At 42.8% G+C, this 27,718-nt stretch overlaps 1 protein-coding gene and 1 long non-coding RNA gene across 2 annotated transcripts in view; one reads left to right on the top strand and one right to left on the bottom strand.

Annotated features, from left to right (window-relative positions):
* Window positions 1-15,660, bottom strand: part of Rad23b (RAD23 homolog B, nucleotide excision repair protein) — a 42,196-nt gene extending 26,536 nt beyond the window's left edge. Inside the window, exon 1 of the mRNA NM_009011.4 lies at window positions 15,275-15,660. Within this exon, the coding sequence (NP_033037.2) occupies window positions 15,275-15,340 (66 nt within the window). The 5' untranslated portion in view covers window positions 15,341-15,660. The remainder of the gene's footprint in view (window positions 1-15,274) is intronic.
* Window positions 15,661-17,499: 1,839 nt separating this feature from the next.
* On the top strand, window positions 17,500-24,474 carry Gm42290. The gene is made up of 3 exons (XR_881289.3): window positions 17,500-17,707; window positions 20,228-20,385; window positions 23,244-24,474. It is a non-coding gene; the product is annotated as a predicted gene, 42290 (long non-coding RNA).
* The last annotated feature ends 3,244 nt before the right edge of the window (window positions 24,475-27,718 follow it).

Raw genomic sequence — 27,718 nt, 5'->3', positions numbered from 1 at the left:
AGCCTGCTCTATGTATACAGAGTGAAATATATAGTCGAGTTAAAGTTAGAGAAAGCGCCCTCGAACAAGCAGAGCAAAAGCAAGAGAGCAAAAGCAAGAGAGCAAAAGCACATGGTTTCTGAGGTTAGCACAATGGCTTAGTAAGTAGAGGTACTTGCAGCTAAACCCGAGGACCTGGGTGAAATCCCCAGGACACAGGTGGTAGGAGGAGACAGGACTTCCGTAAGTTGTTCTCTAACTCCACGACAAACAAGCATACAAGAACACAAAATAAGTGCAATTGAAAACAAAAGCCTCTTTCGGTACAGCATTTGAAATGTATATAAAGAAAATATCTAATTAAAAAAAAGAGAAATAAATGGAAGGGACTGAAGGAAAAAAGGAAGCAGGAAGTGATGTAATTATGTTATGATCTCAAAAACTTATAATAAAGCATTTTAAATGAAAAAAAGAAAACAAAAGCCTTTTAAGTTAAACATTCTAAGAAATAAAATACATCAATGCTAAAGGCAATTTTATTATAATGCTTTATTATAACCAATCAGAAGACCAATGACATAATGCCATTTAAGCAGCAGTGTTTTTAAGCCCATCTCACAAGCTAGTTCCAAGTTCAGCACAGGCTGAGAGCTACTAGGTCACTGAAATGATTCTCAGCAAGTGGCTCAGCCTCTCTCACCATCAGCCTCATCTATAATGGAGGGCTGGAATGGATGACCTTTATGGCATTTCAATTCCTAAAACAATGTGATAACAGGCTCCTGATAAAGAATTAGAAAATGAGTCTAATCTACTCCTTCATCTGACCAGAAAGTAGAGAGACTTATGACTTGAAAAGACAGACATGGCTCCCCCTCCTATCTTAATGGAACTCTATTACTTTAAAGTCACAAAAACCAAGGACAAGATCAACTGGAAAATTCCATTTTCTTCAATTTCCTAGACCGCCTCTGGAAACTGTCTAGGCCGAGAGGTCCTATGCTTTTCGTGAAAACTTAGCTGAGAAAAAGAGATAAGAGTTCTTTGTGCAATTTATTTTTATGTGTATGGGTGCTTCACCTGCATGTAGTATCTGTGCACCATGTGCATACAGTACTTGCAGAGGCCAGAAGAGGGCACCAGAGTAGAGTCCTTAGGGGACAGAAGTTATAGATGGCTATGAACCACCTAGTGGATGCTGAGAATCTAATACCAGTCTTCTGGAAGACCAGCCAGGGTTCTTTACTGCTGAGCCATCTCTCTAGTCCTCTCTATGTAATTGAAGTGATGTCATAGAGCCGGGCACAGAGGTGGACACCTGTAATATCAACACTCAAGAGAATTCTGTTTGAGGCTGATCTGGGCTACAAAGTCATAGAGAGCCACAGGCTAACCTGGTCTACATAGCAAGATTGTTTCCCAAAATGAGTGAATAGAGATGTTCTTTCCAAAATGAAAGACTGGAGTGTTTATGTAACTATACTAACGTGAATGCAATACTTAAAACACTAAGATAATGGTATTTTACCCACTCAGTTTTACAAGTGAGGAAATGAAAATGCAAAGGTTGATTAAATTGTCTGCCCTATGGTGGACGACACACTACTTACTCTCAGTTAGCTGGAACCCAAAGCGGTTCCCCAAGACTCCAAGCTTTAGTGCATTTTAGAAACACTCTCAGTTGCCAGTGTCACATTCACTTCCTTAAATGCTATTCTGATGTAACCCAAAATCACAAAACTCTGTTCTAAAATCCACCATTAAAAGAAAAAAATCTCAGGCAATAATCTCAGCATCAATAAACTCATAAATTACAAGTCATTAGCCAATTTAATATACCTTCCCCGTGATATAAAACCTAAGCGTAGGTCCCAATTTTTCAGTCTACAAGCTCTTTAACAGCTGTGACCTATCCCTACATTAAGTTACTACTTACTTCTTATGAGAACATTTATTTACTGTACTTTTCCCCACTGGCACGTATTCAGTGCACATGGTACTAGGACATTTCCATACAGGCATACAGTTCACTTAGGACACATTCCCTCACCGCTTCCCTTTTGGGACACCTCTTTCCTCCGGTCTTTTTTGAAAATTTAGACAGCTTCACCTCTACTTCCATGCCCTATATACATATATGATTTATCGTCAACAAATTTAGAAACCACAAATGAGAGAAAACCTGTACTATCAGCATTGCTGAAACTGACTTCAGTCATTTAAATACTATTATCTTGAGTTGTATCCATTGTCATGCAAGCAATATAGTTGTTCTTTTATAGCTGACAAAAATTATTGGGTATACGTTTATGAAATTCTTTTACACATACCTCTGTTGACAGGCAGCCCCCATATGGCTCCCTAAGTCAGCTTTTGTGAATAGTGCCATAGAAAACACTGAGTCAAGTATCTCTGTGATGTACTGACATAGACTGCTTTGGGAAAACAGCCAGGCATGGTACAGTGGCTCATATGGTAGACATAAAGTTTGAGAACTAGCATATAACATGCTGAATTACTTGCCCAAAGCCAGCTAGATGAGAAAGCCGAGAACAGCCAGCATGCTGTTGGGGTGCTCTGAATGAAGCATGCCCCGCTAAGTTCGCCTGTGTAGCTGAATATTTGGTCCCCCAATGGGGATGCTGTCTGGAGAAGTATGAAACCTATCCCAAGTGTATCCTTGCTGGAGGAAGTAGACCACTGGGATGGAGCTCTGAAGCACTATAGTCTTACTTCCTGCTTTCCCCTTGGCTTCCTGTGCAAACTGCCAGCCCCCTGTTCCAGACCCCTGTTCCAGCCGCCTGACATGCCATGCCTTCCTTCCCAGCTCTTGCCTCTGGAACCATGAGCTAAAATAAACACTTTCTAAAGTTGCTTTTGGAAATGGTGTTTATCACAGCCACAGAAAAGTAACTAATACAGATGTTAAGTTTCCTTCCAAACACACTATACAATATTATGCAGCAATATGTGAAGAAAAGGAAACAGGAAAATGGTCAAACAAAGCAGGAATCTTATTCCTGACAATTTATACTGAGTGAGGAGAAAAAGGGGGGAAAAAGGGAAAACTTAACATGCATAGTCACCTAACATAAGCAATTTAAAAAAAACTTTTGATTTTTGTGCATATGCATGTATATATTATGACTATGTGAAATCCACAACTTGACATTGAGCATCTTGTTCAATTATGGTCTACCTTACATACTGATGGAGGGTTGCTTAAAGATGTAGCTAGTCTAGCCAGATAGCTCCAGGGACCCCCCAAATCCACCTCCTGAGTACTAGAGTTAGTGTCAACAGTTACCACACTCTCCTGGCATTTACATGCTAAAGAGGGTCCTCATGCTTCCGCTATCAGCACTGTACTGGCTAGTTCTATGTCATTTTGACACAAGAGTCATCAAAGACAAAAAAGCCTCAACTAAGAAAATGCCTCCTTACGACTGGGCTGTAGGCACAATTTTCTTAAAGATCTATTTTTTTATGTAAGTACACTGTAGCTGTCTTCAGACACACCAGGGGAGGGCGTCAGATGTCACTGCGGATGGTTGTGAGCCGCCATGTGGTTGCTGGGATTTGAACCCAGGACCTTTGGAAGAGCAGTCAGTGCTCTTAACCTCTGAGCCATCTCTCCAGCCAGGCACAATTTTCTTAGTTAGTGATTGACTAGGGAGGGATCAGCCAGTTGTGAGATGTGCTACCCCTGGGCTGGTGGTCCTGGGTTCTCTGAGAAAGCAGGCTGAGCAAGCCATGAGGAGCTAATAAACTAACGGATACTCCTCCATGGAGTCTGGTTCAGCTCCTGCCTCCAGGTCCCTGTCCTGACTTCCATTGAAAGATTTGCAGTGGTGTGGATAAGCAAGCCAAATAAACCCTTTCTTCCCCAAGCTGCTTTTTGAAGTGATATTTCATCACAGCTATGACAACCCTAACTTGATAACCCTAACTAAGACAAACTCTTAACCCACTGATTCTTCTCATTAGCCCTTTTGTTTCTCATAAACACAATGTTTTTAGAAATTTAGAGCAATGTATTTTATTTTAAAGGCTAACAAATCACTTTCTAATTTTGTATATCAGAGGAAGAACAAACAGAAACCCTTGTGAATTACAACAAAAATATATGCAGACCAAAAGGCTCAATTATTTACTGCTCTATGACTCATGCTTAAAAGAAATTAAAACTATGATTAAGAAATATCAAGAGCTGGGCAGTGGTGCGCACGCCTTTAATCCCAGCACTTGGGAGGCAGAGGCAGGCGGATTTCTGAGTTCGAGGCCAGCCTGGTTTTGCAAAGTGAGTTCAAGGGCAGCTAGGGCTACACAGAGAAACCCTGTCTTGAAAGAAAAAAAAAAAAAGAAAGAAAAGAAAGAAAAGAAATATTAAGAGTCTAACACTGAGAGTTCTAGGTATAAATATTATACCATTTGGCTAAAGAATAAGAGTAATACTAAACACATTCATTATTAAACAAAGAAAAACCCATTATCTGAGCATGCAACTCAAACAGGAAAAAGAAATGCAAATGAAATTAAAAAAGCGGTACAATATATTCTTGCACCTGCAGTAAAACAGTAAAATGACAGGAGCTGATAATTTGGTTAACTAGTGGTAAACCTGCCATGTGTCAGGAAAGAGTGAGCTTCACAATGTGGCAGCCATTTACATCTGCAGGTTCCACATTAAAAGATTCAACAATGAGCCGGGCGTGGTGGCGCACGCCTTTAATCCCAGCACTCGGGAGGCAGAGGCAGGCAGATTTCTGAGTTCCAGGCCAGCCTGGTCTACAGAGTGAGTTCCAGGACAGCCAGGGCTATACAGAGAAACCCTGTCCAAAAAACCAAAAAAGAAAACAAACAAAAAAAAAGATTCAACAATGACTGAGATACTAGTTTCTAGTCTGAGAGAAAAAGTATACTCACTATATACATAACATTTACATTTCACTGGGTATCCACGTAACCTAGGAAAGATTTACAATACAGGGATAATGTGAAATGTATGCATGGAAGGTTTTTGGAACTCTCTGCATATAACAAGACAGGATGCAATTACTTCTCACCTACATTACACCTGCATGAGATATGCTACCTGGATGCCAGGCACTCCATCCTGGAGATACCCAAGCAGCTCAGGAGAGGTTTGTATGGGATATGGGAAAGACGTTTCTGGTCAACAGCAAGCCCAAGGCAGACACTTTAGAAGGAATTCTCCTCCAACACACAACACTGGTCATATAAAAGTTATCTATGAACATGCTGTTAATACTTACAACCACTGATGCAGACATTTTAAAAGCAATGTTCAATGAGCCAGTACTTCAACTCAAATGAGATACACCCATTGTCTTTCCAAGGCAGATATACACACATTTAACATTAAAACCTGAAAACAAACTTAAACACTCATCAAGCTGGGATAGTAATTATTGCACAAACATTCATTTGAAAATTGTGCAGTATTAGTGAGTGAATGAATGAAATGTTTACAAAATCATGAAAGGAAAAAAACCTAGTGGCTACACAATTTACTTTTTAAAACAAACCTATTATGAAGCCGGAGTCTAAAGAGGTCACTCAACTAAGGACAAAGCTCCCACTTTCCCATGACAGACCTAGGTTACTTAACTAAAGAGAACTAGAGTTTGAAATAAAATGTTTTTGTCACTCAACACTTATTAGCAATATTCAAGCAAATTGCATTTTTAATTAAAAAAGAGGAAGTAGGCAAAGGGGACAACTACCATTGTATAATCTAAATTAAAAATTAAAATAGCAGTCTGGGAAGATGGCTCAAAGAGTAAAAGCACAAGCAAGCATGATAACCTCAACTCAGCCCTGACAGTGTGAATTTGGATTCCTGGAATGCCAGTTATACACGGTAGCATCTTCCTGTTATCCCAGCGTAGCTGTAAAAAGGGAGAAAGGAAACTACCCATGCACAAGAGTACTCCCAGGCCAGCTAACCTGAGTGAAACACATCTGCAAACAGTAGGGAACCCTGCCTGGGACAGAAAGATGGCTCAGCAAGTAAAGGTGTAGTGGTCAGGGCTGGAGAGATGGCTCAGCGGTTAAGAGCAATGACGGCTCCTCTAGAGGTCCTGAGTTCAAATCCCAGCAACCACATGATGCTCACAACCATCTGTAATGGGATCTGGTGCCCTCTTCTGGTGCGTCTGAAGATAGCGACAGTGTACTCTACATACAATAAGTAAATCTTAAAAAAAAAAAAAGCCGGGCGTGATGGCCCACGCCTTCAATCCCAGCACTCGGGAGGCAGAGGCAGGCAGATTTCTGAGTTCAAAGCCAGCCTGGTCTACAAAGTGAGTTCCAGGACAGCCAGGGCTATACAGAGAAACCCTGTCTGGGGTGGGGGGTGGAGGAGGTACAGTGGTCAATCCTGAGGACTTGGGTTAGATCTCAGAGACTCATAAGGAAGGAGAGTAAGCTATCCACTGATCTCCAATAAACACCATGGCATGCTCATGCTGTCCAAGATACACACACATACACAGAAAAAAAATTCCAAAGTCAAATATGTTTACCAAAGACTTCAGATTTACCCAAATTTCTTTGTGTAGTATCCCTGGAATCTGAAAAAACCTGACATAGGCACCAATGAGCATTTTCTAAATTTCTCTTCTAAAGAAAGATTCTAGATAATTATAGAAACAAAACTGATTATGAGGTTTTTACTGCTGGGCAGCGGTGGTACACAACTTTAATCCCAGCACTAGGGAGGCACAGGCCAGCCTGGTCTACAGACTGAGTTCCAGAATAGCTAGGGCTACACAAAAAACCTGGTTTTGTGTGTGTGTGTGTGTGTGTGTGTGTGTGTGTGTGGAGTAGGGGTGGGAGGTCAGGAACTGCACCACTAAACTCAAGTAAGATACAGTAAACAAAGGTAATCAATGCTCAGGCTATAGAAGGTTCTGCTACCAAGCAGGGCTACCTAAAGCTGGATCCCCAGGACCACAAGGCGACAGACAGAAGGAGAGAACCAATTCCCAGACTGCCTTCTGACCCCCACACAAAGCTTTGGTATCTGTAGACAAATAAATAAATGTAATTATTTTAAAAGGCAATCTTCACTGGCGTTATTACCCAAAAGCTATTAGTTTAAATCGGCAATTTTTTATTATTTTTCCCACAGAAACTATGTAAAATGTTCTAAGTAAACCTGTATACATCAATTTAATTGCTTTTAAAATGCATTTCAGATGTTATGTATGATCTTAACAAGATCAAATGGAAATGGAAAAGTGTGTAAGGTGAATCCCACACTGTCTAGAGGTTTTAAAGGTTAGAGAAGAACAACAATAACCCATTTTATTGTGTGGGAACCCACCAAAGCAGGGGATGAGAAATAGTCTTCCTCATGTTGCACATCTAAGATTTGATCGCAGTCATTTGCAGCAGCAGATCTACCTCCACTGCTGAATGAGCTTATATGATGTTGAAGTGAGACTGGCTTCACTGCCCAGGCGTTTATAAAGAACACATGGCACAACATCATTTGGCAGGACACACTCTGCTATAGCACATTTAAGTTTAGCACATTTCTTTAAAAAGCAAATTACATACATTACTTATCCAAGCAGGGCAGGGGGAGAAGGGTGGATTGATGGATAGATAGATAAAATCCAATTTTTCAAGCCGAAATGAAAATTGGATTTTGATTTTAAAAACAGCACAATTTCTTCCACAATTCACTATATACTTGTATGCACCAAATTACCTGATTTTTTACATCAACTTTATTTAAAGCAAGCAGGTAATGTATATGATATTCTCTTTCTAAACTAAAGAGAAGTTAAAAACACTGAGCTCGAGGACAAAAGACAAGTGGACAGACACACAGAAAGCAGGGGTGAGAGACACTTCTCTAACACTGTCTAGGGCACTTGGAAGGGAGAGAGACACAGAAAAGAGTGAAACAAAAACAATGTTTTTTTAGTTTTACTGTAAGGTGGAACCAAGAAACAAAACCATAATTCAAGAGGGATGAGAGGGAGGAGGGTTTTATACGGGGTAATATGGGGACCAACATTTGCATACTCTAAAACTGGAAACCAAAAAGGCAGAGAGAGATACTGGGGTCAAGACTGAAATGTTCCCAGCAGGTTCATGTGTTAGAATCAGTCTGCTACTAGTAGCACTATTTAGGGAGATTCTGAAAACTCTCAGGTAGAAGTCAGTGGGGGCATTCCTTTTAAAGTCCAACCTGTAATTTCTATTCTCTGCTTCCTGATTCCATGAGGTGAACAGCTTCCTCCCTCCACTAGCTCCAGCTGCCATTATGTTCTTCTACCCAAGTACATAAGGCCAAGCAACTAAGGGGTGAATCCTCTGAACCCTTGAAGGAAATAAGCACTGCTCTCTTATGCTAGCTACTCTCTTGGATATATTAGTCACAGCTACACAAGGTGACTAACATAGGTAAGTAGGTGGTGTGTATCACCCTTTCAGAAGACAGGAGATAGGTAGAGTGAAAACATGCAGAGACTAGTCTTACATGGTACATCCATAAACAGGCAGGCATGAGTCTGAGACAATTCTATGCAACAAAGTATTTGCCTGACTGCTACAAGTAGAAATATCAAGGTGAGTCTTACAGATTCCAGGGATTCCCAATTGAAAACAGGAATGAGGCCATGCTGCCAAGCACTGTTGACATCAAACTCTATGTACATATTATTTCAGACGCACATAATCTTCAAGTCTTCAAAAAGGCTATCTTGTAACACTTCCCACACTGTGATGAAGACACAGCCCTGGCTGGGTAACCTGCCCAAGGTCACAAATCAGCTATTTGGGCAGGACTGACTCAGGCAGTCTGGCTTCAGGCATGTGAGTATTCACGGACCCTACTACTCTCAAGAGGCAAACTTAGAAGTGACAAAAAATGACAGCCAGTGAAAGGGAAATTGTTATCAAATGCCTGGAAAAAAAAAATCTCAGCTGGGCGTGGTGGCCCATGCCTTTGATCCCAGCACTTGGGAGGCAGAGGCAGGCAGATTTCTGAGTTCGAGGCCAGCCTGGTCTACGAGTTCCAGGATAGCCAGGGCTACACAGAGAAACCCTGTCTCGAAAAACAGAAAGAGAGAGAGAGAGAGAGAGAGAGAGAGAGAGAGAGAGAGAGAGAGAGATGATTGGCTCACATAGTTGAATACTTGGTCCCAGCTGGTGGCAGTTTGTGGAGGTTATGGAATCTTCAGGAAGCAGAACCTTGAGGAGGAAGTCCATATGTGGGGATGGGCTTAAAGAGTTTATAGCCTCGAGCTTGAGAAATGGCTTGGTGGTTAGGAGCACCGACTGCTCTTCCAGAGGTCTTGAGTTCAATTCCCAGCCACCACATGGTGGCTCACAACCATCTGTAATGGGATCTAATGCCCTCAGAGCAACAGTGTACTCATATACAAAACATAAATCATAAAAAAAAAAAGTTTATAGCCTCAGCAGTCTTGAGGGCACATACCTTTAACCCCAGCACTTGGGAGGTGAGGTAGAGGCAGGCCAATCTGAGTTGGAAGCCAACCTGGTCTACAAAGGGAGTTTTAGGACAGCCAGGGCTGTTATACAGTGAACCCAGTCTCAAAAAACAAAACCAAATAACAATAACAACAAAAAAGTTTATAGCCTCACTATAGTTCCGGTTCACTCTCAGCTTCCTGCAAGTGTATGAACTGTGGTCTTTCATTTTCCTGCTCTGGTCTTCTGATGCTGTTTCTGTGGCCACTATGAATTCACCCTCTAGAACCATATGCCAAATACACTTTCTTCCATAAGCTGCTCTTAGTCATGAGTGTCTTGTCTCAGTAGCAGAAAGTCACTAATACACTGGAGTTGGGGAAGCAGGCAGTTACCAGTAACACTGAGAACTAACTTCTAATAATGGGACGGAAGCTGAGACAGAATAAAGATCACCGTGTACAATAAACAAACAAATGGAAAGATACAGGCAAGACCATATTTCATAGATAAGGAAACTAAGGTCATTTACTTTTCTTTCCTTCAAGACATATATTAATCTTTTTTTGTAATATGACGTTCCTTTTTAAACTATAACTCCTCCAAGGTTATGAAGCTGAGAAGTACTACACTCAACTTATTTTTAAAACCACAAATAAGAAAAAAAAAAGATAATGAACACTAGCTATCCATAGCTACTATTTTACTTCTGCACATGCCATTCACTTCAATCCAGCGTCTGGCTCCATTTCTACTAGTATACTATTCATAGGGTCAATAATGACCTATAAGCCACCCAAACTAACTATCAGGTGTGGTTTTTTAATCCTTTACACCTCTGAAGCATCAGATCTAACTGACCCCCTTTTTTTCCTTGAAACTTCCCTTGGATTATCCCCGTCTCAAAGCCTGCTCCTTGACTGACCTTGTTCCTGCACACATGAGAGCATTCCAGGATCCTAGCCTACCCCAAGTCTCACGCTACTACTACCACAGCCCCACAATCACCAACATACACAAGTTAAATGACTTACAAAGTATAGCCAAATGATACTGCTCATATTTCTCAAAGACCAGGCCCCGAAAGGACTGACACAGACCTTATCCACTCACGTGAATTAAAGTAAGGAGAATATTCGCTATTTTCACATCTCCATACAATCTCCAATCTAACATTCTCTGTAATCCAGACTCAACAAATAGCAATGTTCCTACTCCAACCCCCAATTCTGTTTTCAGTCTTTCACATCCCTGGGAAGAATACAAGTATTCACAAATTTACATTACCAAATTAACAATGCTTACCCAACAAAAAATGCCTCACAATTCTACTTTGCAAAAATGTATCTCATGGGTGGGTGGGGGAGCGTGTGGGGGACTTTTGGGATAGCATTGGAAATGTAAATGAAATAAATACCCAATTTTAAAATACATACATACATATATATATATATATATATATATATATATATATATATATATATATATATATATCAATTCCATATCCAACCCTGGCCAAAGGTTTAATTGCTTAAAATTTTTGCACAAGCCCTAGCTAACCTCCCTGCTTTCTTTCTTGTCCATTTTCCCCATACAAGATCAGGTACCCTTTAGTAAAAAGATCCTAAGTAAGTTAGGCAGGTAGCTCATGACTATAATCCCAGAACTCAGGTAGAATAGGACTGCCATAGGTTTGAGGTCAGCCAAAACCACAGAGTAGGGCATGGGCTCAGAGAGAAAGATACAGACAGACAGACACAAAGAGCATGCACACAAATAATGTTACAAAAGGCTTCTCTTCTATCTTTGAAAAACTACCAGTTAACAGCCTACACGCCTCAAGCCCTAAGTTCCTCACATTAACCCAGAAACACTGGACTTATAGATTCCCCAAACACACTATTAAAATCCTAAAGTCTGTACTGTAAAGGTTCCCCACAGAAAAGACTCCTTACCTTGCTATGTGCTTTATATTCAGGCCTCAAGTACTCTCTAGAAGAGCCTTTCTGGCCTCCAAGTGCCATCCAGTCAAGGGCTATCACACCATCTCAGCTATTTCAGTTTCTACACAAGCACTTACCATTAAGTGATTTTCTTTAATTTGCCTATTCTTAAGAGATTTTTTTAAAAATGCATTTAGGTGTTTAGCCTGCATATGTGTCTGTGAGGGTGTTGGAATCTCTGGAACTGGAGTTATAGACAGTTCTGGGCTGCCCTATGGGTCTGGGTATTGAGTCTGGGTCCTTTGGAAGACTAGCCAGCTCTCTCAATCCCTGGCCCTGCTCTTAACAGTTTTTATCAACAGCAAGACTTTTGAATCAACTCAGGAACTTGGATTAAAAACTTTGCTCTATCTCTTACAAAATGTTCACTGACACCAAACTGCAAAATTTTAAAGCAATGGTTTTCAACCTTCCTAATACTTTGACACTTTAATACAGTTCCTTATAGTGTGATTACCCAACCATAAAATTATTTTCATTTCTACTTCATAACTGTAATTATGCCACTGTTATAAATCTGATAAGCAGGATGTCTGATATACAACCCTTGTGAAAGGGTTGTTTGACCCCCACCATCACCCCAAAAGGGGATCACAAGCCATAAGCTGAGGTCAAGCCTGCCTGATCCATACAGTTACTACAGACCCTAAAAACACAAAACCAACCATGCCAAAAATATAACAAAAATTTATATTAGAAATTTCAAAATTCATCAGCATGTAATAAGCTGCTTACATTTGCTTTATCGGTTTAACAGTAATCATCTACTTACAACAGTATAAAAAAAACACTCAAGCAAAATATATAATACCGTTTTTGTTTTTAAATCTTGCCATTTTAAAAAGCAGAGAGGCAAACTTTCAGCTTTCAAAAAAACAAGAGCAAACAAAACATGCCCTTGCCCTTTAGCCACTGAGCCTCAACTAGGTGATAAGGCTCCCAGAAACCCCAAACCATTGCTTCCATGTTCCTATGCTTGGTGCCACCAGCAGAGCCACCTCTGCACCCAGCAGGTCCAGCAATGAGTCACTCTAGAGCTGCCCTTAGCTCATGTGTATGTTACGTCCCAAAGAGTTTCTACACAAGGTAGCTTAAGTCACTTAACTTCCTCAGTCCCTTCAAGTAAAAAACTAGTTAAAAGCAAACCTGAAACCACAAAATATAATTTTCCAAAGACTAAGTCTGTAAATTGCAGGCATTCCTAAAACCCTAACTTTAAATCTACTTTAAAACATTTTCATTCATTCATTTATTCACTCATGTCCAGACAACCTTCTGGACTCAGTTCTCTCCCATCATGCAGGTCCAAGGAACTGAATTTAAGCCATCAGGCTTAGTGACATGAACTGTTATCTGCTGACTCACTTACAAATTCCCAAACTGATCTACTTCTAAAATCCCTTTTTACTTTTTATAACAAATTAGAAAATATTTCGTATCATCTACTTTTTCTTTTTACTGGAACTCTAAAGCACTGGGTCAAAAAATTATCAATTAACATAAACTCTACTGGGTAGTGGCCACAGCTTTAAACTCTGCACAGGGGAAGCAGAGGCAGGTGGTTTCTGTGAATTCCAGATCAGTGAAAACTTGTCTCGAATGAATGAGAAGATGTATGACGATGTGTGTGTTTATACACTAATCAGACTCACTACAGATATAAATAAAGGGGCTATGGTGTAAGCACTGGTACAAAGTTTGTCTATGTATGCATAAAGCCCGAAGTCCCTGTCCTGGATCCCTAGCCAAGTGAAAAGGGAGGCATGGAATATAGAATCAAAACATTTCACAATACTAGTTTTTACATTACAGTAATAGCAACAAATTACATTTGTTCTAGTAACAAAAGACCAAACATGTATTTCTAAAAATGTAAACTATTACACCCCCTGTAAATAATTGTAAAGTTATAAACAATAAGTGCAGTTAGGAAGTATTAGCTCAAAATAACAGCAGATGTATGTATGTGTGTGTGTGTGTGTGTATTTCAGTAGTGTGAAGTTACTGAACAACTCTAACACATTCATATATTAAGAAATAAAGCAAAACATGTTTCTCCATGTTTTAGTGCTTCTGGGATAAATTAAAAGCCCAAAGAGTAAGGACAATTTATCTCATCATTTATCACCTGCATTGAGCCAAATGCCAAGGAGGCATTTTACATATTTGCATATCATCACTTAAGAGATGACTGTGTGACTCCTTTTGAAGGTGCTGGAGATGAACTCAGGGTCTCACACCTGTCTGATATCCCAGCCCTGTACTTTAAGTAGTAGAAGAAAATGGTGGTGCACTCCCTTAATCCCAGCACTCAGGAGGCAGAGGCTGGCTGATCTCTGAGTTTGAGGCCAGCCAGGGCTAGAGTTGAGTTCCAGGACAGCCAGAGATACACAGAGAAACCCTGTCTCAAAAGCCTAAAGAAAAAAAAAAGGGGGGGGGTGAGGAAGAAATTTGATTCTACAGGGCCTCTGTCCACTAATTGTTAACAACTGCTTCTGTGAAGATTGCAGAGCTCTCATGTAAATGTTTTTCTATACTTTCAAGAATTATTGCAGATATCTGGAAATTAAATAACTTCTTATAAAATTATTTTGTGCCACAATTTCAAAAAGGTTGGGAATTCTTGGCTTCTTATTAAAGATTGAAGGAGACTTTAGAATATTAGATGTGATAGGTAAAACAAAACACCATGTCTTCACACAAACATATACTGATTACATAGTAGGCCTTATTTAGAAATCAACTAAATGCCATTTAATCCTCACCATCTCAGCTGGTACAGTTCCCATTTCAGAAAATCAAACAGGGTAGTTTGTCCCGCTGTAGAAAACGAGTTATAGAGCCACAAATAGAATTCGGATCTCGGATCTATTTAATTAACACCACGTCCTGGTTGTTTCAATTACAAACTCAATCAGTCAAAAAAAAAAAAAAAGAAGAAGAAGAAGGAAACCCCCCCACACAAATATGCAGTAATCTATTGACATAGCGTCATAATTCCACGTGAGAAAAAATTTTATTCGCATGACATTTTTTAGATTCCTGACATAAAGTTGTATTAAAGTTAACACAGATCTTTTTACAGGCAAAACCGGAGACCACTGCATTAGAATTTATCACGTGAACTCGTTAAGTGTAGTAGTCGGCTTTTTAACTGTAGAACACCAAGTTTTTATATTTTTCTCCCTCCCTTCAAATACTACTATTCTAGGAGTCCGAGGAGCGTTCAGGTTCCCAAGACGACCGAAAGAACGCATTTAAATCCGGATCTGAAGGTTTCTAATGCAAAATTCTTCACCACCAACGTGGCCTCAGAACGTAATCCACCTGTGGGTGTGGGTTCAGTGGCTGCGAGGGGAAGGATCGTAAAAACTAATCCAAAATAAGACATAAATAAAAGGGCTCCTTCTGAGAGGCCAAAAAATTCATTTTTCCCCCACCATCCCTCCCGGCTGCAGACAAAACTAGGCGCGTTTAAGGCCCACCGTCTTGGGTAACCGGCCCCTTAGACCTCTGCACCTAGCCATGTCGCCGGAGGGTGGTGGCTTCGCCTGGGTCTCCCTCCCTCCCCCACCTGTGCACGTCAGGCCCGGCTCCAGCGCCCAGGCCGCCAGGTCTCCCCTCCCCCTCCGTCCCCACGACCACGCGCTCCGGGCCGCGGCCACCAGCGCCCACGCGGACCGGTGCTGCTCCACGCCATCTGCCCCCGGGCCTTCCTCGTTGTCGGCCACAAAGCCGGCGGTGACCCGACGCCCCTCTGGGGCCCTCCCGCGCCGCCCCGACTCGGGCCCGCGCTCCCCTAACCCGGCGGCGCATACCGTCTCCTCCGGGTCGATGTCGATCTTGAAGGTCTGCTGCTGAAGGGTCTTCAGGGTGACCTGCATGGTGCCTAAGCCGGGGCCTGGCCGCCCCGGGGTGGCCGCGATCCTCGCGCTCTCGGGAGGAAGGCGGTGGGGGTGGGGGGGCTTGTCACATTCGCCCGGAGTCGCACTCACCCCGGGCCCCGCGTCTCCCCTGGCCGCGCCGCCGCTCGCTCCCGCGGCTTTCCCGGTAAGCTCGACCCGCGGTGCTTCCTCACGCGCCAGCCACTGGGCCCGCAGGAGGCGCGAGGGACTCCCCGAGAGACGCAGAGAACCCGCTACCTCACCACAGGATGGTGGCCGCCATCACCGTGACTCGCCGAGACGTGACCCCTCCCCCACCAGAAAAAAACCCGGAGGATGGGGCCAGACTCGGGCGATCTGAGCAGGCGCAGGGTGCGGCGACGCAGTGCGCAGGCGTGAACAGGAACTCCGCCCGGGAATTGGAGGCGGGGCGATGGGTGGGGCTGGAATATCGTGCGGCGCGGCACCGGCGTGCGCAGGCGCACTTCGCAAGCAGAGGCGCTCGCGGAGGCCTGGTCCGCTCCGCGGTCCTGCAGTGGCTCCGCCTACATCCAGGCTCCGCCCAGCGGCGCGAGTTGCGCAACCCGTAGCCGGGGAACGGCTACGTGGAGTCCCGGCTCAGTGGCTGCGGCTCAGCGAGCGCGGAACCTTGAGGGCGGTGGAGCGGGCGGAGCCTTAGTGCAAGGATTGCCGAGGGCCGGCCCAGGAGGGGCGCACATCGCCAGTCGAGCATGTGTAATGCCGGTTGCTTCCCTGATTCTGAGACTGACTTCAGCCATGGACTGCTTGCTTGCCAGTCTTGTGTTCTCTCACCAGCCTTGGGACCTCCCACCTCTAAAGAAAGGCGGATTTAAGAAGGAGGCCTAGTTGTGTCACGCCTTTCCCTCTATCGTTTTGCTTCGTTTAGGTGTTGGTGGTAGATATTAGGCGGTTGCCTCTCCTCACCCCCTTCCCCCGCCCCCCCCCGCCTCACCCCAAGCGCTGCTTTCCTTTGCACGTGGACCCTTTTAATCTTTGCTCAAATGTCGCCTTCTTGAACTCTATCCTGCCTATCCAACTTAAAGTATCTTATTCGGATCTCATTATCCAGCTCCACTTGTCTCAGTAACCATTCATCACCTTCTGGGTACTCTACACTATGTGTATTTAGCGTGTGTGTCTTCTCTTCTTTTTCTGGTCCCCAGGCTGAAGCTACACAGAGGCATGCATTTTGTTTTGCCCACGTTGTGCCCCAAAGCCTACAGAATAAGCCTAGCACATTGTAGGTACAAGGTAAATATTAGAAAAATAGGTAGACGTGCTTCTGGTTCCTTGGCAGTAAGGGTGAGATGTCACTCAGCTAATTGGTGGTTGGAGAGGGTGGGATAATGCATGTAAGTCTTAGAGTCAGGAACACAAAGTTAAGTGCTTGGCTGTAGCTGTATGATTATTTACACAGCGATAAGACCAGAGTGCAGAGGTGTCGGGTAATAAGCACCACAATAGTAAGTGACACTTTAGGTGCTTGTCTGTATGCTGCCTCTTAATAGTGCAGTGACCCCTGTTAGACTTAAAAAGAAGAAAAAGCAGTTACCATCAGACCACAGTGAGGACAATTATGAGCATCCCCCATCTCTGAGCCAGCACCATCAATGATTACAGTATCGCTATTTGGATTTTCATGATTCCAGAAGCTAGGATATAATTTTGTCATGGAACTTTCCCTAACCAAGCCCCCTCTCCACCGACAAGGTATGTCCCTGAACTATGATAAATATCGAATTCTCTGCCGGCTAGGCTGTCTTCCTGTGGAACTAGTCTTAGTCACCAGGTATGCTCAACTTTTGCTCTGAAAAACTGGCAGCTGGGATCTCTCCCTTTAGCTATAGGGTCAGCCAAAGGCAAAGCAGTATTACTGTTTTCAGCGTAACCAGATGCTGGAAAAAAACATGGGCAAAGGTAGCAACTGACTTCCTTATGGGCTTTCCCTTCAAGCCATTTCTCCCCTCACTCATGACATTCCACCTCTTAGGTACTCAGATCCAAACATCGTCATCATCCTTAAGTCCCTTTCTTCCCTGACTCCTGCTGCCTAGCCACCACATCCAAAACAGGGTCAGGTCTTATCACATTTACTCTCCACTGTGTACCCACACGTTTACCCACTTCCCCCCATGATTTCCATGTCTACAACCATCAGCAGTGGCTGTCTTCTAAGGAGGCTTCGCATCCAATCCCACAACAGTCCAGCAGCCAAAGCACCCAATGTTAAACTGGGGGCTTTAGTTTTGATTTTGTTTCTTATGACAGGGTCTCAACTATATAGCCCAAGCAGAACTGAAACTTGCAATTCTCCTGCCTCAGCCCTCTTGAGTGCTGAGATTACAGGTATGTACCAGTATCCCTAGATCAGAGTTGTCTTTTGAAAACATAAACCATGTCGCATTCTTTTATTCTTTTGTTTTGTTTTGTTTTGTTTTTTTCTTTGTTTTTCGAGACAGGGTTTCTCTGTGCAGCCCTGGCTGTCCTGGAACTCACTTTGTAGACCATGCTGGCCTCGAACTCAGAGATTCGCCTGCCTCTGCCTCCCAAGTACTGGGATCAAAGGCGTGCTGGCACCTGCACCATGTCACATTCTTTATATTTGCGTTTTACTTCCATGCATGACAAAATGTCACAGTGATCAACGTAAGAGGAAAGGTCTCTTAGCTCATGGTTTCAGAGGTCTAAGTCGGGGCATGCTTGTTCATGTTTTGGACCTATGGCCACACAGTATGTTGTATCAAGAAGGCACAGTCATAGAGCTGCTTGCTTTGTGGTACCCAGAAGCTAAGAGAGGGAAGAAACGGGGGTCTCCAACTCCCTTCAAGAGCACCCCCAGCAACTTACTTCCACCTCACATAGCTCTACCTACTTGCTGGCAGCCTGACCTTTACCACACAAGCCTTTGTGAGACATTTAAGAGCCAAACACTAACAATACCTAGTTGTACATTGGAATAAAATGCAAACTCTCCCTGGCCTTGGAGAACCCTCATCATCTGACTCTTGCCAAATCCTCTGAGCTTGTGTCTTCTGTCTCCCTGCTATTCATTGCTGTCCTCGGGCCATCTTTCCTTCATCATCTCAAACACCTGGTTTTGTCCTCTGGGCCTCTGTGCAAGAGGTTTCTTCAGCCTGAAACTCTGTCTTTCCCAATAGTTAAATGACTATTTTTCATTTTTCAGATTCTTCTCTAGTTTTTGTCATTAGTTCTTTTCTAAGAGTTTTAATTTTATTTATTTATTTATTTATTTATTTATTTATTTATTTATTTATTTTGGTTTTTCAAGACAGGGTTTCTCTGTGTAGTCCTGGCTGTCCTGAAACTCACTCTGTAGACCAGGCTGGCCTGGAACTCAGAAATCCGCCTGCCTCTGCCTCCCGAGTGCTGGGAAAGTTTTATTTTTTTAGGCTGGGAAGTGGTGGTGAGGGCCTTTAATCCCAGCACTTGGGAAGAAAAAGGCAGGAGGATTTCTGAGTTCTGGGAGGCCAGCCAGGTCTACAAAGAGAGTTCTAGGACAGCCAGGGCTACACAGAGAGACCCTGTCTCTAAATAAACAAATAAACAAATAATATTTTAATTTGTCAAAGTAGATGCCACATGTGTGTGGGTGACTTCAGAGTCCAGAAGAGGGTGACAGATCTCATGGAGCTGGTGTGACAGGCCATTGTGAACTGTCCAACATGGATGCTGGGAACTAAGCCCACGTCTTCTGGAAGAGTAGCAAATGCTCTTCCCTGCTGAGCCGTCTCTGGAGCTCCTTGCTGTCGTTTTGAGAGAAACTCTGGAGCCAGGCTAATGGCGGCCGTGCTAATGCCTCAGCAGCCTGAGTGGTGTACTGGGAAAGGCTTTGTGTGTGAATGGAGTAATTCTTTTATTTCTGGAGAAACTACATATTACTGTACTCCAACACTTTGAAGAGAGGCTGCATCTGGCTGTGAAGGCAAAGTCAGGAAAGGGATCTGTGTCTGCGGAGAGCAGCTGATTAGAATCTCAGTGCTGTGCAGAGACTGGAATGTGGCAGGCCCAGAGGTTAGTTACCTTACCTCAGCCTAGTTCTAGCCCTCCAGAACAGCTTCTCCTTGCCCTTTTGTGTGTTCTTACTAACACCTCAGAAGAAATAAAAGCCTTCTAGAATCTATTCACTTAGGAGGTAACTAGCATGTCCCAATCCAAAACCTAAGAACGCCTTCAGATGATGTGTGACACCTATAGATGAGCTTCCCCATCTCATTGTCCCTGCCTCTTGATGTACCCACCAATGTATCTTAAACTTGTCATGGTCTATGACTTCCTCAGTTCTGTAAAGGTATACACACTTCATAAAACTGCTTCCGTGTTGGAACATGGAGTTTGGTACCATAGTTCACATGCTAGATAATAAAATGTCATCCTTATGCATAACAGAAAGGCTGTAAAGGGGAAATATCAGTCAGCAAAGGCTCAGGTAGGTTCTGCAGTTACCAGGCTGAAACAAAGGCAAGGCCACCAAGGTGCAGGGGGTTTTACTAGCATTCTCAGAAGGCAGCTATGGTGCCTCTATACCACCAATACCTTACCACTGTCAGTTTTGGAAACCACTCAAATGGTTTCAGAGAATAGAATTAATAATAAGATATGCAGGTGTGTTAGTCTACTTTGCCATTACTGTGATGAAATGCTTGAGGCTTGGAAATTAACCTTTTTAAAAGTTTTTTTTTTGTTGTTGTGTTTGTTTTTTGGCTCTGTTTTATACAAACAGAAGGTCTAGATACCTCATCTAGCAATGATTTTCCTATTGGTCATGTTGGGAGTAGTACGAGGCATCACTGAAACCAATGAGTGGGTGGGTGTTTCTGTGTCTCTGCTGTTTCTTTTTATATAAAGCCATTAATATCCCATGGAGGCCCCACCCTAAAGTCCCGAGGCCCTGCTCATTGTTATGGTGCACATCTATTATCCATCTGGGAAGCTGAGGAAGTGGATCTTGAGCTCCAAGCCAACCTGGGCTAAGCAGCAGGCAAGACCCTGTCTCAAAAACAAAAGTAAGTATGAATATACTTGAAATAGTTTTCTCCCTTTTTAATAATGCCTCAAACTGGGAAGTAAATGACAACATAAGAACCTTTGTCAGACGCATTCGAGTTGTATCTAAAGCACTGTACGTGAGGTCCAAGGGGCTTTGAGTGAAGAGTATAAAGCAAAGCAGGAGTCTGTTAGGAAATACTCTAGTTGGGCGTAGTGACACTGGAGCACACCTTTAACCTCAGTGCTCAGGAGGTGGAGGCAGGCCATATCTGTTGGTTCAAGACCAGCCTGATCTACAGCAAGTCCAAGGAAAGCCAGAGTTACAAAGTGAGACCCTGTCTAAAACAAAAACAAGTTTCAACGGAGATTTAAGCATTAAGGAAAGGGGGTGAGAGAAACATTTTTTTACTTTTTTGTTTTGTTTTGGTTTTTGGTTTTTCGAGACAGGGTTTCTCAGTATAGCCGTGGCTGTCCTGGAAATCACTTTGTAGACCAGGCTGGCCTCGAACTCAGAAATCTGCCTACCTCTGCCTCCCGAGTGCTGGGATCAAAGGCGTGCGCCACTACGCCCAGCTTGAAACATTTTTTTAAACAATCATTTGCTCTAGTAGAGATTGACCCTAGGGCCTAGGCATGTCTCACAAGCATTCTACCACTGAACTATATAACTGTACCCCAAGAATGACCTCCGAAGTGTTTTAACAATAGCCGTATAAGATCTGAAGAGGTTTGGTAGTGATAATATTGAAAGGATTTAAAAGACTAAGTGAGATGTTTTGGTACACTTCTTTTTTATCTAAGCTTCTTTAGTAAACATGATTATTGATGGTTTATGGAGTGCATTGTACAAGTTAACAGTCTGAAAAGATAAAAACGTAAGGCACTACTCTTTCTCCCGAGTCCCTCTTTTTTTCCTCTGCCTTTTAGTACCAGGATGAAAGTGTCAGACTTGAAAATAATTTACTCCCGTGACAGTTCCTCTCTCTCTCTCTCTCTCTCTCTCTCTCTCTCTCTCTCTCTCTCTCTCCCCTCCCTCCCTCCCTCCCTCCCTCCCCTCCCCTTTCCTCCTCTCCCCTCCCCCTCCCTTTTGTAGCCCTGGCTATCCTGGAACTCACCTTGTAGAGCAAGCTGGCTTTGAACTCACAAGAGCTCCACCTGCTTCTGCCTCCTGAGTGTTGGGATTGCAGCACCAGGCCTGGCTCAGTTTTTATAATTTCTTCATGCCAGGAACTGTTCTGGCTTCGGGGATAGAAGGGAGACTAAACCACCTTTCAGAATTTTGTATTCTAGTAGGATTAAAAAGTATGTATCAGATAAATCAGAGAAGCTAAAAACAAAAGGTATGCAACGCATCAGATGAGGGTGAGCATGCATTTGCTACGAGCATGAAGCCCGTGGAAAGGATCAGCCTTGCTCAGGAGAGGAAATATGTTCTACATATGTTCTGGCCATGTTCCAGTCCCTCCCCAGCCCCAAGTATTGAAGCCTCAAGAGATAGGCCCTTTTATAGTGGTGAGGTCTACCCACCTTAGCATAGCTGTAGCTGTGCTACCTATCTTATTCTATACCTGCCAGCTATTTCATATCATTGCTGTAATATGCCTGCCAGTCATTGACACAGAAAATAACTCAACTTAGAGCAAGGACATACTGGTCACATATCCTGTTATGCTCTGTGTGAGGTTTGTTAATCTTAAATTCCACAAAGCTTTATGTAGAACCCATCAAATTAAAGGTCTGTTATGTTTAAAATGGCTTGAGTCAGAGCTGACCACTGGGCTGCACTTCCTGCACCTGCATATGAGCTCACTATGGTTTTTGTGGTTTTCTTTTTCTTTCTTTTCCTTTATAAGATGACAGAGAAAGATGTTGAATGCTGTGGCTCAGCCCCAGAATTCTGAGCTAGGGCCCTGATCTATCAATCAGCATTAGGGTGTGTGTTCAACAAAATACCCTGTCTGACTGAGAACAGTGTTCGTGTGGTTTGTGGGACACCTCGTGCGCCCCAGCAACACTAGCTCACCTGGCTTCTGAGGGTTTTGCAGAATGTTGAATCTAAATCGCACAGGGATTGTTTGGCAGAGGAAATGTTAAGACAGCATAGCCTTTAGGCTTTGGCATGGATATTGCTGGCTTTTGGAGGCCAGCTTTACAGTGAGAATTAGGAGCAAAATGCAGAGCACAAGTTTTGGGATTGGGCAGCATGCAGGTAACCCAGAGAAGACTGCTTTTTTTTTTTTTTTTTTTTTTTTTTTGCTTTTTTTTTTTTCTTTTTGTTTTTTTCAAGACAGGGTTTCTCTGTGCAGCCCTGGCTGTCCTGGAACTCACTCTGTAAACCAGGCTGGCCTCGAAATCAGAAATCCTCCTGCCTCTGCCTTCCGAATGCTGGGATTAAAGGAGTGCACCACCACGCCAGGCAAGACTGTCTTTCTGAAGAGAGTTCATCCAGTGTGGTGGTTTGAATATGCTCAATGCAGGGAGTGGCACTACTGGGAGGTGTGGCCTTGTTAGAGTAGGTGGGGCTTTGTTGGAGGAAGTGTGACACTGTGGGGGTTAGCATTGAGATCTTCCTCCTGGTTGCCTGGAAGATAACAGCCTTCTGTCTGCCTTTGGAACAAGATGTAGAGCTTTCGGCTCCTCTAGTACAGTGTCTGTGAGGACGCTGCCATGCTTCCCTCCATGATGATGAACCTCAAAACCAGTAAGCCAGCCCCAATGAAATGTTGTCCTTTATAAGAGTTGCTTTGGTCATGGTGTTTTTTCACAGCAATGTAAACCCTAACCAAGACACCCAGGGACACAGGAGCATACAGGTAAGTATTTAACAGTATTCAGCCATCCAAGTACTTAGAGGCCACTCCTGTGTTGGTTTCAGGAGGCCTGGCTACTGCTCAAGATGGCTGCAATCTGGTCACCATCCAGGTGGTGCTAGTTTGTCAAGCATATAGAATGCAAGAGCCACAGGGTCATGGAAGCTGCTATCTGCCTTTCAATGGAAGGCGTGCCAAATCAAGCAACTTATTGCAAACCAACATCTCTGAAGGAAGTCCTGACAGTCTGGCATACAGATCTGTGAAGATGAAGCCTATGCCACAGTGAAGCCCCCCCTAGAACATGGTGTGTCTGTCATGAAGGCTATAGTCAATGAATAGAGTCAACTGTGGTGGTTACCAGACTCTCAAATGTTTGATTTTACCAAAAAAGACTTGGAAGCCAGATACTGTGGTAAAAGCCTGCTAGCTCAGAGAAGCAGAGAAAGCAAGCTGATCTTCCTCCTCATCCAGTGTCCCAAATGGAGAAGCAAGATCTCCTTTCCACTCCACCTCAGAAACTGCTCAAACTAAGTGTTCCTCCCTTCTACTTCCTGTTCATCGCTCTGTCCTCCTGACTCCTAACTCTCTGTGCTTTTTTTCTATGTTCACTCCCCTTCAACTGGTTGCATGCTCCACCTCTAGACCTAAGGTTGACTTTATTTAGTCCTGTTTACAATAAACAGAAAGAGCTTGTTTTAAAGATGTGTGCTAGGGCTGAGCCATACCACAACTAAGAATCAGGTTTTTTAATACATCCTAGGAGTTCACAGTGTGGTCATATATTCTGTAACAGTCAGTCTATGACAACGTCTATGTGGGCTGTAAATGGCAAGACCATAAGAATAAGGCTGCCCCAGCCTGTTAGAGCTTACACCATTCTTTCATATGTCATAGATGTTGACTATAGAGCTACAAAATTGGATGATTGCCTTGCTAGATTGGCATCTTGTTTTGTACCATTTCTTCTATGTCATCATTGTTTCCTTTTTTAAAAGTTATTATTTACTTTGTATGGTTGTGTCTTGTTTTATATATATTGAGACAGAGTTGCATATAGTCTAGGTTAGCACTGAACTTGCTATGTTGTAGAAGAGGACCCTAAACTCCAGGTGTTCACAGACACACACCACCATACCCAGTTTATGTGGTGGACCCCAGGGATTCATGCATGCTAGGCAAATGTCTGCCAGTTGAGCTACTTCTCTAGCCCATGAGCCTTGGTACAAATGTAATTTTTTTCTTTTTCTTTCTCTTTCTTTTTGAGTATTGAGACATAAACTCTTCAACAATTGACTTCTTATGACTTTGGAGACTTGCCGGGCGGTGATGGCACATGGTTTAGTCCTAGCACATTAGAGGCAGAGGCAGGTGGATGTTTGTGAGTTTAAGGCCATCTTGGTCTACAGAGCGAGTTCTAGGACAGGCAGGAATTCACAAACCCTGTCTTTAAAAACCAAACCAACCAACCAACTAAGAAAAGAATTTGGAGACTCCTGGAGATGACTAAATAGATTTTATTATGTATGTATAAATCCATGAGCCTTTGGAGGTTCATAACAGAATGTTACAGCTTAAAATTGAAATGTCCTCCAAGGACTTACATGTTGAATGATGGACCTGGGCTGGTGGTTCTGTTTTGAAGTGGTGTACACTCTAGGAGCTAGGATCTGGATAGAAGAAAAGTATCATTAGGGATGAATCGTGCAGGGTCATTCCCGCCATGGCTCCTTCCTGCACCCCTGCTTCTTGTCCGTCATGATTTGAGCAGCCCCTGTCCATCTATTTGTGCAAACATGCTATTCTGATTCTATCTAGGCCTAGAACACAGAGCCACACGACCACAAGCTGAGTCCTCTGAAACCAAATTAATGAGCTAAAATTAATGTCTCCTCTTAATGTATTGTTCTCGGATGGTACAGCGATGGCAAAACTGATTCAGTTGAAAATGCAATGATATACCCAATGTGATTTGATCGTTTTCTGAAAAGAAGCAATTGTTTACTTATGCTCTTTCATAGGAAATGTAACCGAGATAAGTTTAAAACAGTCACTCTTTTATCATGGTTTCAGACCTGATGTAAGTTATTTTAAACATAGTTATATATCATCGCCTTTGTTCAACTTAAAACTTCCCCTGCCCATTTGAAATAGAGTTCCCTATATTTCCTCATCCCAGTGAATCCAATGCCTACTCCCTATAGCCACTGGGCACAATGAAACCTTAAGGATGAACATAAGAGTCCTATAAACAAGCTAGCCCTTGCCGGGTGTGGTAGCATGTGGAGAGCCGTGAGCAATCGCCATTACAAGATGGCACCGGCTTCCTCTGTGCCTAACTGGTAAACAAGTAATGTGCGCAGGTGCAAGAGTGAATTCGTGCCAAGTCACTGCCCATCCCGGGGCGTAGCAATGAGGCGATGGGCGAGCAACAAATCAGGTGCTGACATGCCATGCTGAGGTGTATATAAGCAGCACCATTTTCCGGGGTTCTGGGTCTTCCTCCTGATGAAGCAATAAAGCTTTGCTGCAAAAGAATCCGGTTGTCAGAGTGTGTTCTTGCTGGCGAGACATTAGCTCGGGACAGTGGCGCATGCCTTTAATCCCAGCACTCGGGAGGCAGAGACAGGTAGATTTCTGAGTTCAAGGCCAGCCTGGTCTACAGAGTGAGTTTCAGGACAGCCAGGACTATACAGAGAAATCCTGTCTTGAAAAAAAAAAAAAAGACAAAACAAACAAACAAAAAACCAAGCAAGCCCCCTTTGCACGATTTTCTTTAACAAATCCTTATAGTAAATGTTTTGTTCATGGCATCAGCAGCAGCTACTGGGGCAAAGGCCTGGCATACCCCCCCCCCCACACACACTTTGTTTAAACAGTACTGTTTATACAACTCAACATTTTTTTTTCTTATTTGAACTGATTTTCTCATCAGTTTTGCAAGAGAGTTAAAAACTTATTGGCAATACATTGTGAAATAGATAGTCTGCTAAAGTCCAGTGTGTTTAAACGGCCTCCCTCTGCTCCCAACCCCCAACACTCTTTCTCATTCCAGAAGGGGGTCTCAGTTTTCCTTACAGCTGACTTCGACACGTAATTTACCTGTAAATTAAATATGCCTGGCTTATTTTCTTTAGCCAAAAAACACAGCTGGCCTTTTGCTTAAATCATGTGTGTTTGCTAATTAATTTGTTATCATTTAACTCTAGCATTTATTGGGATATATTTGCATGTGGGGTGCCATATCAGATAGTACTCTGAATCTCTACCTGAGGTGTGTAGCAGAGAAAACAAAACAAAATAAAAGTAAAAGATTTGTGTTTTAATGTTGAGATGGAGGAATGTTCCAGAAAGCCAGGAAGCCTTGACTGGCTCTAAGAAAGTGGGGGTGGGTGTCTGCTTCAGCTCTTGGCCTTTCACAGCTGGTTATCTAATCTATGTGTTGGCAGAATGTTCTGAATGTTCTATTGGAATTAGAATATCATCTTCTCACAAAGTAAATTCCGAAAAATTTACATAACTCTGTAGCTTCCTGGAAGAAACTTTGGAGCACTTAAAAAAAAAAAAAAAAAAAAAACCTTCTTCTTAAATTTTAAATGAATAATGCAGGTTTCCTTTTTATTGACCTAATGTTGCTATTTGTATTTTTGCAGTGTGAATTTGCTTGTGTTTTGCAGAGCTGTTCCACTCTGTATGAATTAAGAGCAGCTTCAGGACCAGGTGTGGTGTGTAATACGTGCCATTCATACAAGCAGTAGTGACTAGGCTTTGTACCAAAGACAAAAGAGTCTTACATCTACAAGTGCCTGACATTCAGTTTGATCTACTACTCTACCTACCCTTGTACTGTTGACATTAGTTTTATAGTTTAAGGTTCCCTCTTATATTCGTATCTGCCTCATTTTTCTTTGTTTCTTCCCTGAAAGTTCAAGTTATTATAAGATAAACATAGTTTCCATTGTTGTTTAATTAAAATAGAAACCAATGGAGCCAGCAAGATAGCTCAGCAGGTAAATGCACTTGCCATGCAAGTCTGGTGACCTGCTTCAATCTCTGGAATCTACGTAAAGTTAGTTGGAAAGAGATAATTGACACCTCAAAGTTGTCCTCAAACCCCCCCTCTCCCCCCCCCCACACACAAACAGCGGCCTGAATATCTACCCACCTGCATCATGCACACTCAAACACATACAAGCACATTTTTGTTTTTATTTCTTGTGTTCTTTTTGTTAGTTTGTTTGCTTGCTTTTGAGACAGGGTTTCTCTGTATAGCCCTGACTGTTCTGGAACAGCTAGGCAATGGAATGGTAGTATTACTGCTGTTATAGAGAGGATGCATAAAAGTAATAGTTCAATGTCCATAAAATAAAATAAAATACATTTTTGTAAATGGATAGGACCCCTAGTTCATTGCTCATTATCTTAAAGAGAATAGAAAAGGTTTCTGGGACCAACAGTCTATCACCAGATGTGATTAGATTAGCATTTTAAATCTCTCTAGAGGTTTAGCTGCCTGGGGTTTATTTTAATGTTTGAGAAA

Source organism: Mus musculus, chromosome 4 (assembly GCF_000001635.26).
Source record: "Mus musculus strain C57BL/6J chromosome 4, GRCm38.p6 C57BL/6J".
Lineage (NCBI taxonomy): Eukaryota > Metazoa > Chordata > Mammalia > Rodentia > Muridae > Mus > Mus musculus.
The sequence above is the reverse complement of the archived record's forward strand: the minus strand, read 5'-3'. Positions and strand labels throughout refer to the sequence as shown.